General features: G+C 39.1%; 1 protein-coding gene across 1 annotated transcript in view; it reads right to left on the bottom strand.

Moving 5' to 3' along the window:
* Positions 1–506: 506 nt before the first annotated feature.
* TMEFF1 (transmembrane protein with EGF like and two follistatin like domains 1) overlaps positions 507–13819 on the bottom strand; it is a 112906-nt gene continuing 99593 nt past the window's right edge. The window contains exons 7-10 of the mRNA XM_053978217.1: positions 13057–13122; positions 8142–8265; positions 3413–3571; positions 507–1713 (exon numbers count right to left, since the gene is read on the bottom strand). Of these exons, the coding sequence (XP_053834192.1) occupies positions 1629–1713; positions 3413–3571; positions 8142–8265; positions 13057–13122 (434 nt within the window). The 3' untranslated portion in view covers positions 507–1628. The remainder of the gene's footprint in view (positions 1714–3412; positions 3572–8141; positions 8266–13056; positions 13123–13819) is intronic.

Below are 13819 nucleotides of genomic sequence, written 5' to 3'. Positions count from 1 at the left end.
GCGAAGTTTCGGTGATCCTGCCAGAACGATTCTGGCGCTGTTGCAGGGAGCCAGGGCGACAGCTGGCTCCGGCAATGCTCAAAGTAGGGCGTGAAACGCCACTCCTGGAGCTTGGTCAAATACTTCTGACTACAAAATATCCACACATGATTGCTCAGATACTTTCAGCAACATGAAACCCCTAAAATTAGGAAGCAATATCTGGAAAGGAACATACGTTTAAAGGGTCACGCTTCTGTACTGATGAAGTTATTAGTGTTAATCCAGGAAAGTTAAGTAACTTGCTAATTAAGCAGGAAAGCAAACTTGCATATTTTTAAAGATCTGCTTTTGTTTTCATGTTACTGGAGTGCTTTCCTCTGAGGGAATTCAAAAAGCGGTCAGGAAAATTAGCATGGCTGTTTCTTTTCCAGCAAAACAACTTCAGGTCTTCAGCTTGCTGCAAATACCCCATGGGGTAGCAAATAAACACACTAAACCAGAGGCAATATAGTGAAAACGTTGTATTGTGACATGCTTTTCCAGTTCAAAATGTTGAAAGCATTTTTTTTTTATTGAACAAATTATTAAATCCTACATGCAAAATTCTGAAAGCCTACACTACATGTTAAAACAGCTGAACACATCCTATTCACACTTTATCTTGGGATCTTTCAAACGACAACTAACAGTCTATTAATATAACTATGACCAGCAGACTAATTTGGATGGACTTCTTTAGCTCTTGAAAATACTCTATACAAGAGCACTAGTAATTCATTCACTTTTATTTTTTTTTAATTTTCATCACAAACACTATACAATCTGTATTGTAGGTGTTAAAACATGTATTTTCTTTAAAAAAGTTTAAGAAATATTAAAACAGTTTTAACAGTGATAAAGTAGGCTTTATTCCAATCATTTGTGTTCAATTATTCAACACCAATTTTTACAATACCTAAATCTACTAAGACCTACTTCTTTTGGACCTGTGCCATCTGTTCTACCAGGTAACTTCCCAAATTATGAAATTTATAATTTTCGTCTTTAAAAATAAATTGTTGGAATTATTTCTGAAGATGGCAGTGCTTAGACCCAGCCCACACATTTTATAAATATGTTACAACTACACACAGCACACAGCTTCACAGGTCATGCGATAGGCAGTGTCTAAAAAATCAGTTACTAACTTCCAAAAACATTTAAATATCTACGGTATTTAAACACAGTGTTTTCTAGTTCCTCATAAGAAAAGTAAGCTGTAAACATTTTTACCTTTAGTTCATGCCTTGTTTGTTAGGTAATGTGGACTTATTTTGTTGGTTTGTTGGGGTTTTTTTAAGTCTACAACCATTGTTGGAATAAATCTGTGTTCCCAAAAATATTACATTCCATGGATAAAGCACAAGTCTATTATATAACCATGTGATACAGATACAGAAAATGAACTACTGTATTCAAAAACATAAACGTAAAGATACTAAAACAGTCCATAGCTGTTAGAGTTGATGCTTTCAGAATACAGACCAACATTGTGACACTAAAAATGTTCAAAAATAAGGCCTCTGAAATAAATATTTCCATTCTTTAAAAAAAGATATAATAAAAATGTACATCACATGGTCAATGTAGGTATAAAAAGCACTAAGTTAAACCATTCTGGATGATGTATCTGAAGTAAAATGGCCTAGGTTTTGCTTCTGCCGACGTCCTCTATTATTTTTGGGGCATTTTCTGTTAAAAAAAAAGAGAGAAATAGGAAAGGAGGGCTGATTTTATATATGCCACCTATTATTAAGCCTAACAATCACACATTGATTTAATTTTCTGTACTTAACAATAGCAAGGAGTCTATGATTTGTGCTGACAAGTGGAACGCTCCTGCTGTTCAGTACTGGACTGTTACCTGGGAACATCTGTAGGACCCCAGATCATGCAGAAGGGAGCCCTGCTTGACCTTGAGGCTGAAAGCAGCAAGGTGCTATGTCCTTCAGCCTTGATCCAGCAAACACGTTCCATAGGGAATGACTGCATTAGCTTTAATTTATACATATTTCATATTTAAAACCCAGTGGATGGTGAGACTGGATCAATCAGCCTTTTGAAGTGCTGGACGTCCAGGTGCCTTGCTGCTCACTGCAGCCCATGAGACAGAGCCCACCCAGGTCTCTCTGTGGGGTGACTCTGGTGGTCCCTTTCTTGGGGCCAGACACACAACTAAAAGGATTCACAAAAGCCAGCAATCCTGAATGGAATGGCACTTACTCAGCCAAGGCAATGAATGATGGAGCAGTCCTGCTGAGATGCAGCAAGACATGAGAGACTGAGAGCTGGGGAATGATCATACAGAGGCTGAAAGAGGAGCTGAACCATAGCCTTCCACACCACTGCTTTGGCCAGCAGGATGTTGAGTGAAAAAGGGACTGACATCAACTGCATGAGTCAAGTAACTCTTTTACATGTGCAGGTGATATTTTATACATGTGCAAGTGTCTGTTAGGTTGAACTTTACAAGGGATATGGGGAAAGAGGCCTGTATTGTTCATTCACAGGGTGTCCCTCTACATCACTGAGTTTTGTGATGTTTTGGAAGCCTTAAACTAATGCAGTAGCATAAAGTTTTATGGCCCAATGTAAGTGGAGCTGAAAAAGTGAAGGACAACTTGAGGAGGAACAGTCAAACTGTGGCACGGATGCCCAAGTGTAAGACTTAAATACTTCGTGCACCTATAATGTAACAAAGTCATCCTTTATCTATCTGAGGTCTTTGACCTCAATGTTTTGTTTGGTTCAAGTCCTAGAACTAAATGCCTTGTCATCAAAAAGAACCCATGGCTCTCATCTGAGTTTTTACACAGGGTGAGAACTTGAGACAACCCAGAAACCTGAACTCTGTGCTTGTGTGTCTTTAAGTTTCACAAAACAGGTTCTTACATGAGTGTCTAATAATGGAACTAAGTTGCACAGTAATTTTCAGAAAGTGTATATGGTGTAAGGGGTACTTCTTTCTCTGTGTAACACCATTTACAGTGGTGCCACAGGGAACAGCATCTTCTGAGTCTCTCTGGTTTCACTGGGTGGTAGCTGGGGATCATAAGTTCCACAAAATTTCAGCAATCCCTAAATAAGTCCAGTGGAGGTATAAAACAGTAGCTTAACTCTTGGATTTGTTTCAAGGCTGATCTGTTCTGCTGTGTATTTGGTCTGGAGATTCAGAGTGGTTACTGGTGGTTTCTGAATTCAGACAAATCTGTCTTTTGTGACCAAAGAAACAAAGGGGTAGACAGGATGTTACATAATTATCCTCCTTCAGTCATTTGGTAGTTTTTAAGTGGGTATTAAGCAAATAAAATGTTGGACATCATATAATTAAATACAGAAAAAAGTATATCCATACAATGTGTAATTTTTCACTGTTTTTGTCTTTACCTACCTGGTTATGCACATGACAATTGCAACTATAATGGCAATCTGTACAGCTCCAATTATCGCTGCAATAAGGACATGCGTAAGCTTTTGTCTACTTGGGACAACATAAAGAATACTAAAGTCTGTCTTTTCACAGTGCTGTCCAGTATATCCTGATTCACACCTGAAAAAGAAAATGAATATTTCATGGAATCTGCAATTTGACAGCACCCCAGTCATTTTTGAGATGAAATGAGAAATCCAAGGTGACTCCAGCTGAGAAAGAGCTCATAAGAAGGTGCGTGTGTGATAATGCTTGGGTTAGGGAATGGTTTGGATCTGTGTGGCAAGAGAAAAGACAGAACAAGTAGATATGCTCTGCTTTTTCTGGATAAGGTTACTAGTGGCCCCCTGAAAATACACCAGCATGGGGAAGACCCTCATTTGTCAAAAGAAATACGTGGGTCATAATTATATTGGTACAATATTTAGGAAGAGTGTAGCAACGGGGTGGAACAAGTAGACACTTGGAAGACAAGTAGACAAGGCTAAATTAAATGCAAGAATCATGTTCATGAAGCATAGAGAGAGCACAGCTTATTCAGCTCCATTGTCAATATGGGACAGAAGTGACAAAGAGAAAGGGGAACCTTGAAATATGGATTGAAAATCCACCTTGAAAAATGAAGACCCCCTTTTCAAGCTGCAACCTAGAGAAGTGGTATCTTGTAAAATCTTATGGACAAGACCAGCACCAAACCCCCTCCTGCCTTGTGGCTGAGCCAGAATTCAATGGAGGTCAGCTTAGAAAACCCAATAGCTCACAACTGTTTCAGTGAGAATTTGTTACGCTATGACACGAAATAACTCACACAAGCAGGCTAGATGTAAAAGGAAAGAAAAGAACCCCAAAAACCAAACTTTATTTTCTGACTCCACTATATATGCAATAGCAAAAGTGACAGTGGATTGGAGGGTGAAACTGCCACCTCTCCAACCACAATGGTCAAACCAACAGTCTATCAATTCTCTCTATCCACAAAGAAGAATGTAAAACAATCATTATTTATATGAACAGTGTGAGAAAATTTAGTAGAAATATGTAAACATCAGAAGGCATAGGAACTTTTAGAAGAACTTTAAAACTCTCAAAAGAACAGGGCAACAAGAGCTCAAGGAAGAATCCAAAATAATTTGCATGGGGTGGGGGAGAAATAGGTGGAAGCAGAAGAGAAGCACCTCTCTAAATGGTAACTTGCCTGAGCAAAGCAGCAGTTAGCTCAAAGAGAAGCTCAGCAGAGGCTGAGCAGTGATGTGTTCCTGCAATGCAAGATGTGCCAGAGCAAACACACTCTGAAACAATTCATGTCTCAAGTCAAAAGAGGCTGAGGCACAAGAAAAGGCAAGAGCCACCCAAAACACTGAGATGAAGCCTGCAGAGTCAAAGGCCACCACTTACAACCCTGAGCAAGTTCCTACTACAGCTGTCCTTTAGAATTGACTGACACAAATGTATCACTATGGACAACTGAATCATACAATTGGCCTCCAGCTCTACAGCTGGAGAAGAAATACTCACATGCAGGCAGAGCAACAATCCTTTTGTAAACTGGATCTGACAATCCCGAATGAAAGAAAATCAGACTCATCCCTTCAAAAACTTTGTGCTAGGGTAGGCATTAATTCTGTTTGGAGCAACAAAATAATTACACCAAAGACCTTTTTACAAATGCTAATGAACTCCTAATCCCCCTCTGCATGCAGGGATAATAGTTGGGGTTTACATGTTCATAATCTTGTGACTCTACTTTCTCCAGCCATGAGCTGCTGTGTAAGGAGTTTTGGTTCAGGCATGAACCAAATTCCAGTAAGACTTGTTAAAGAAAACCCTCCATGTGGTGTAAGTGTGCCCAGTGGTAGCCAGGAAGGGAATAAAGAGAACTTTATATAAGCATACAAGAAGAATGAGGACAGTGAACACACTGGTAATCATGCAAGAAGACATAGAAAGGAAGAGGTTTCCTTGTTAGTCAAGAGGACTTTAATTTTATTGCTATTTTGCTTTTGTTTTCATTAAAGAAAGTAGCAGATGAAGTATTATCAATGTGAGAGCTGCTTTAATGCAGAATAGACAAAACAAGGAAGAGAAGACAAAAGGAATTAAAAAAACCAGAAACACTAAACACTAAACACTAAACACTAAACACTAAACACTAAACACTAAACAGAAACACTAAAATGACAAGAAATTATTTCTGAGAAATACTGAATGCAGATTCAGGAGAAAAGTGCTTGCATTAAGAATTACATGATGGCAGGATGAAGTAGTAGTCACTAGTTTTCTACCTTAAACTAGTAGAACAGATTTTAAAACATTCTGCTGCATAAATGTATAACAAGATAATATAGCATTAGTATAATAGCAAGATCAATAGAGGTCAGCAAGGATTTATCAAAATAAGCTGATTAGTCAATTAATTTATTTAGCATAAATAAGTTTAGATTTCTTTTTAAAGGGCTGGACTGTGTGTCCTTGATGCAGCCTGCCATAAGGACAGGGCAGAACTGCACTGCACAAGGAGGGCAGCAGGAGATGGACCTGATCCCATCTGTGCAAAGGCTGCTAAACTCAATACTGTGCAACTGACTGCTACAACACCTTCCCCCCCACTGCCTGCTGGCAGCCCTGGAGGGCTGCTGTACAATAAGCAAGGAGATTCATTGCCCTCAGTGAAAGCAGAACTCAGAGTTTGCTCTGCACAAGTATTTTCTGCAGTTTTATAGGTCATCCGATACCTCATATACATCGCTACCAGGAAATGAGGACCAAATTAAACAATGTATATGCTAGATGTCTTTGAGAACTGAGAGCATTTGAAAATAACAATTTACCCTTAGCATTCATCATTATATTTTCCTTGCTGGAGAAAGAGATTTTTTTTTTTTCTGATAGAGGTATATGATTACTACGATAGATTGATGTCTGTTATAAACTATTTGTTTCCTTAATAACTCTGCTCCAGTAAGAAACATGCATAAAGCATGAGACCATCAGTATTTTAATAGCCAAGAAAAATCCAAAGGAGATCTGATACTCAGGGTCAAGAACTGATAGTCACAAATTCTGGACTGGAACCATGTGAGGTTTGTTGTGCCAGACTCAGTGCTGAGAATGTTTAAACACATAGCTGAAGCTAGTAACAGTAAATGTAACTATAAAATAGTATTTAAAAGGATGGTACATTAAAACATTAGATCCATCAAAACATTGCCTATCAATACTTACTAGAGTAATAATAGATATTTAAAAGATTGAATTTACACTGAATCATAAATTGATAAATTACTATACGATTAACACCTTCCAGAAGAATATTCTGAGAAAATAAAAATTAGTTAATTCAGACAGGAATGTTTTCCTTGAAATACTTCTACTTTAAACATTTTGAGGGCAAATACATTATAAATTGTGTTAAATACAGTTCTAGATCAAAATAATACTGTAATCAGATAGTGTTGCCTAATACCCATCAAGATGATGTTGGGGATGCACCCAGTTTCCCAAAAGAAGCAAAGCCATGTTGAGCTCTCTTGGTTACAGACCAAAAGAACACCAAAACAGTCCTATTGGAAAGCTGAAAATAAACAAGACAGGGTCTTGCATGGTAAAAGAAATAATAGAAGCTTTCAAGTGCGTAAGTTGACAACAATACTGGCTCTGCCATTTGGGCATCCTGCTCTCTGATCTGTCTGGAAACCCTTAAATCTTAGCAGTGCAAAAAACACCTAAATATCATCAATCAATAAGGATCAAGGGAGAAAATATGAAAGCATCCAATGGATTTACAGCTGAAGTTTCAAAAGCAAAGGAAAACGAAGAGTTATGGCAGTTTCAGCCACATAAATCTGAAAGTACAAGCTTGCAAGATAAAAGCTCAGGAGTGAAACCTCCTAATAAGTAGGGCACTGCATCTTATTGCAAAGTGGCCTTTTGCTATAAACAACTTTTTAATAATAATAACAACAATAATAATAATAACAAAGATAGCAACAACCATAATAATAATAATAATAATAATTTGGAGAAAAACAAATATACAGAATTTGATTGGTGAAATGTAAAGGAAAAAATTATCTGGGAGCTAAGGAACATTCATATATTCTGGAAAACACTGAAGGGCTTAATACTGAGTGTTCTGAGTTGCTTGCTAGTTTACACTGTAGACAAATAGTGTGGGCTAAATAATATTTTGCAATTTTTTATTCTCTAGATGAAGCCTATTATTGTGAAAAAGGGCAATAAATGCTAAAAATAAGGTATTGATTCTCTAGAGAGAGTTTACGACAGGAACAATAAAATGTACTGATAGTGTAAGAACAGGCTGAGGGGTCAGTGAGGAAAGAGCAGTCACAGAGAGAAGCCATGCAAGGCAAAGGCCTTTTTAATGTGTTTCTGTTTTGTTTGGTTTTTTAGCTCTGGATATGATTTAGCAGCTGAAAATAAGAATACAACACTGAGGCTACATTCCTCGGAGGGATTCAGGTTCTGATGTACCTGACTGACCGAGCATCTCCTCTGAGCACTATCTCCCTCCTGACTGGAGCAGCTGGGTGCTGCCCACAGCATAGGGATGCTTCTCCTGTGCCACTGCTCCGATATCACAAAGCGACACATGCTGTCGTTATGTCTAGAGAGCACTTTAATTAAGCTTTCCAGTGATTTCAATCAGATTTTGGAGACATGAAGGACTTACCGGCAGGAAGCCTTCTGAGTGGAATAAATGAACTCACATTTTCCATGTATACAGTAACCATTGAAGCTTTCTGAACAAGGTATGTGGTTTCCAATGTAAATGTCTTCTCTTTGATCACTGGCATCTTAAAAAGAAATATACATAAACAATTATACATGGGTCTATGATGTTAATTTAAAACTCTCAACCAAGAATTGCATATCCTTAAAAACTTGCAGTGAATAAAGGAATCGAGAATAATAAAGCAGAGGCTTAAGGGGGAAGTTTCAGAGGCACCTACAGAGATTTGCTAGAAGGTACTGCACTGGAAAATTATCCTCAGAAACCTCTCAATATGCTTTTTACATCAGATTTCTCAAAAGGAGAAAAGTGTTCGTGACAGAAACAAACCAAAGCAGGAAGATCAGCAGAGGCTTTGTCAGTGGCACTGGGGCAAAGAGTTAGTACATAGATACAGAGAGCTCTCTCCCATGTGTAAACAGATGAAAAAGAACCCTCTAAAAAGGATTAGAAAGATGTTGAACCACATTTTATGATTACTGGGTAGAAAACCACTTGATACAGCCCAGATCTGATTGGTACCACTGGTGGTTAAAGTTAAAATCAAACACACTTCAATAGCAGTCTTCTTCAGAGAAACATTTTCATGGAGAGAGAGTTTAAAAATATTGAAATGTGTCTAGAATACCCATTCCTTTGGGAGGTGTGCTGGTTTTGGCTGGGATGGAGTTAACCTCTTTCACAGCAGCTGTTGGAGTGCTGTGGTTTTGATTTCTGGTTGAAATAATAGTAGTAACACAACACTGTTTTGGCTATTGCTGAAGGGAGCTCACACAGCGTCAAACTTCCTCTGCTTCTCACTCTGCATCTCCCCTCAGCAAGAAGACTGAGAGTGGGCAAGGCCTGGGAGGGGACACAGCCAACTATTTATTTTTAAATTCAATCATTTTCCCCCCAAAATTTTTCGATAAAAAAGTTCGAAAGACAGAAGTTGATATTTCATAATGAGCAGGGATTTTAAGATGAGAGAGTATTTATTGAATTGTGTTCATTTCCATGGCAATAGACTATAGCTTCACATATAAAAGACTATAAAGCAAAAGGGAGTGTGAAGAAGAAATCTCTTAGACAGTTGCAGATATTTGAAATCAAACCAGCAAGAAAGAGTATGTATTTTTACAAGACAAAAAGAGAGATATGTTGCTGGTTTAGTTTTTTCCTGAAATGTCTGGAATGTATTTTAATTTGGTTCTGGAGAAAAATCCCCAACCCTGTATAAGAGATTTTAGATATAAGGAAGCCTGTTAATTCAGGCTGTTTTGAAGATACAGAGGAATTGACACAAAGGAAGAACATTGACTAATACTGACAGTGTGTCCACCACTGCACTGATGGAATAGACTATGTGGTGACGTGTAAGAGGAGAAAAGTGGGGATGCCTCATACCAAAACTATCAACTCCCTCCTTTTCCAAGAATTTAATTACTGTCATATTTGGTCCCAATCAAACCTTATAATGAGCTACAGACAATTATATTAGTATGTTCAGAGAGCTGCACCATATCTGGTTTTAATACATGTACTGATACACAATGTGAGGCCCAGTGGAAAACTGAAAGGTGCATCCCCTGAAAAGTGGCCAGACAGCCACACACAGGTGAGAGGCAAAACTTACATTGAGCAAGGAGATGTTAAATGCAGGAGGTGATTCCTAGTGTAAAATAGGCATTTTTGTCCCTTTTGACAGGAATCTGTTTTTAATCAGAGACACCTGCTAGACTGGTTCAGAGCTTTAAAGTGAAAGATGTAACTGGTGTAGGAGCCTTGAAAGAGTGACTGGATATAGGAGGTCAAAAACTTCACCAGAAGGAAAAGTCATGCATAAAAACTGAAACCCTGATGCTCATCTTGGTACAACAAAACCACCAAGCCAGCTGAATCTGGGAAGAGAGACCTTTCTGATGGAACTTTAGGCAGCCACTTGCACTTCAGGAGCAGACTGTCACAGTTCTAGAGACTAAAAGATATTAGCCATTCAGAGAACAGAGTTTAACAAGATTAACTCACAGGAACTGAAAGCAAAAGCAAACAGGTAGGAGTGTGGACTGTTCTCTTACCCTGGATGAAAAGAAACAATTCAAAGAAGTTCACTTCAGGCTCTCACTATCTAAAGAGACCTAAGTACTGTATTAAAAATTTTCAAAACAACCCTTTTTTTGTGAAGCATACTCTCTCCATCCACATCATTTGCTGAATGTGAGACTGCACAAGCCATACACATTAATAATAATAATTATATACAATGGTTTTTCCACTAACTAGATTTCAAGGGCAATTTACATGCAATGAATAAAAGGCTGTTACCTCTTTGGAATAGGAACTGAAAGTGGTGTTTCATTATATAACATAATAAGATGCATATTGCATTTGGTGCCTTTTATACCTTCATAATGTAAGTGAAAATTGACATTAAATCACTCCAACTGGTACATCATATGCAGTGAAAATAAGAGAATTTGTGAAAAGAGAAAAATATATGAAGTTTTTTGACACTGAATGACTTTTCAAGAACACAAGGAATGTTGAAAGCCATGTTGGGATGGCTTTATTCAGGGAAGCCATGGTAGTGCAAAGAAGTATAATGACAGAAAAAACTGAAGACCAGAGCTAACAGAGAACAAAACCTGCATTAAGACCAGAACTGAGGAGAAAGAACAGTAAGTTATGCTCATTTGTGATTCCTTCCTGTGCAAAATATAAATACCCACTTGCAGACTGGATTGTCTTTTCACAGAAGTTTTCTTCCTCCCTGGGACCTGAATTAGAGATGTCACCACAAGACTGAAGAGGGTATTCCAACCTTCAGACTACTACTCACTCCTGCTCTTTCATGTGGCTACTAATGACGATGTAGCCACAAAAAGCCTGAGTTCAATCAAATGAGGTTTCAGAAGCCCTGGGGACAATGCTAAAAAAATTTGGGAACACAGGTAGTGTTTCCCTTCAATCCTCCCAATAATGAGGGGGAGCTTGAAACAAATGGGTGAGCAGAGGATGTCAATACCTTGCTCTGGGACTGGTGTTTCCACCAAAACTTTGGGGTTTTAAATTATGGAAGAGACAAGGTATTCTGGGGCCTGATGGAACCAGCCTGTCCTGAAGGGTACAATTACTTTTTGGGCATAAGCTGGGAGGATGGAGAGGACTTTAATCTAGAACTGATGAGGGAAGGAGATTCCAACACCATTGCAGTGTAAGTCACATGGCATCACCTGAGGGTAGCAAGTGCTAGAACACTTCCACTGCTTCTGGAAGCATGGAGAGCTCAGGAGCACATTTGAAATGCTTGAACACCAACACACACATTATGAGAAACAAACAGGATGAACTAGAAGCATTGGTCATCTCCCAGAGCTACAATATCACTGGTATTTGCATGAATTGGTAAAATGAGTCGCACAAGTGGAGTGTTGAGGTGGAGGGCTCCAGGCCGTTCAGGAGCGACAGGCAGGGCAGACAAGTTGGAGGTATCGTGTTGTATGTAAGGGAGAGGTGATCGTACAGCACTTACAGTTAGTGCTGATGTGGTTGAGAGCCTCTGGGTGAAGGCTAGAGGGATGGAAAACAAGGAAATGTGGTAGTGGATGTCTACTACTGAGTGCCCAGCCAGGATGTGAGCACTGATGACTTATTCTATAAGCAATTAGGAGAAATTTCTGGATTGCTAGCCCTTGTCTTTATGGGAGATTTTTAACTTCCCACACATCACATGGGAATAAAATATTGCTGTGATGAACAGGACTTGACATTTCCAGGAGATAATAACTTCTTGTCAGAGGTATTCATTGAGCCAAGCCCTCCTAGGCTTGCTATTTGTGAATATGGGGCTCATGGAGGGTGTCATTTTAGGTGCCTAGAGATCATGAAATGGTTGAGTTTAATGGCTGAGCTTTCAGTGCAATGAGAAAAAAGGACACCGGCATTGCTACCCTGGATTTCAGTAGGAAAAAACCTTTAAGCTATTCATGGAGCTCTTTAGCAGAGTACCCTGGCAATCTGCTTTGGAGGGGTCCATGAGTACTGGTCAAGGTTTAAGAAGTGCCTTTAGAAGCACAGGAGCAGACAATTCAGCTGCGTTGTAAGTCAAGCAAGTGGGGTAGAAGACCAGCTTGACTGAACAGGGAGTGGAGCTCAAAAGGAAAGATAATTTGTATTGCGGCTGGAAGCGAGATCAGGCTTCACAGGAAGAGTACAGAGCTGTAGTTTGTAGACACAAAAGGCCAAAGCTCATTTCAAACTGAATCTGGCCAGTGTTGTGCAAAATAACAAGAACAGCTTTTTCAACTGTGTTACTAGCAACAGGAGGTCTAAAGAAAGCATTGGAGTGATACTTGATGTGTATGATCATCTGACTAGCAGGGATGAAGAAAAAGTTGAGGCATTAAAGGTTATTAAAAGGGTTCATGTAGGTGAAATATTTTCAACCAATGTGATTCAGCATATTAGTTTACTGAAAATATTTTAAAACAACCTAACAAATACAGAATCATCCATTTTTCCCAGAAGTTAACAGAAAAGATAGGACCATGGCAGGGAGGCTTGTGCTATGTTATTTCATCAGGAATGTCACAGCTTGGTGTCTTCCAGTAAAGTCATTTTCACAGCACTTGGAGGGAGTCCAATCCTGTGGCCAGTGCACAGGATACTGAGCAGCTGGGCATCTTAGAGAAATAGAGCAGGCAAATCTTACAAATCATGTACACCTTCCTGCTCGCCTTGCTGTAAGAAAGAAACTGTTCACAGGTCTGTCTCAGCTGCAAGAATCAGAGCTGTTAGGCAGACTAGAAGGGACTTACATGCTCTATTTTCTCATCTTGTGAAGCTGTAACCAAGAAGCACAAAGTCTGCACCGTACCTTTCACTTCTGGCCGATACTGCATGCCATCATCTTTCTTTCCAACTGCATTTGTGTCATCTGTTTCTAGGTGATAAATACATGCATGGTTACTTATTAGGAAAGGATATTTTCCAGACCAGTACGTGTGCATCACTGATAAGCCAGAATGATATTCAAAGAACTATTTTAAATTGCAGTCAAGCTGGACACACTCCCACATTGTTTCTCCCACACAACCAGGTTGGTATCACACCTAGCTGGTAGCCCCAGTGTCCAGACCAACATGGACCTCAAGCTTTAGGTTTTGAACAAAAAACTTTTCAGTGGTATTTCTAGGTTATTTTGGTGACAGTCTGTTTTGGTGTTGGAACTGCTCAAGTTAGAGATCTAGATGTAACTGGCAAAAAGTTGGTAGAGATCTGTTATTCCCATGAGAAAGTCCTAAATGCAAGCCCCCAAAACTGAAGGATTATGGGCAGGATTAGCTACAAGGCAGTAGGCAGAGGGCTTCAGTGGACCATTCCAACACTGGAAAAGGAAATGATAGAATCACTTTGGTTGGAAATAAGCATATTTCAAATGCTTATTTCCAAATAAGCATCTGAAATGCAAATAAGGAGAAAAACCCTTAAGAATAAAGGATCAATCTTTGTGTAATCAGGGCCCGACCTGACTCACACTGGAAGCACATTTTACAGCCCACAGCAACAAGAGGGAAGACTTCCCACATACCCGTATTCCTTCTGTTCTCCTACCACCCCCTCATGTAAGAACTGTTGGA

This window comes from Vidua macroura, chromosome 1 (genome assembly GCF_024509145.1).
Source record: "Vidua macroura isolate BioBank_ID:100142 chromosome 1, ASM2450914v1, whole genome shotgun sequence".
Classification (NCBI taxonomy): Eukaryota; Metazoa; Chordata; class Aves; order Passeriformes; family Viduidae; genus Vidua; species Vidua macroura.
This window is presented reverse-complemented; position numbering and strand designations above follow the sequence as displayed.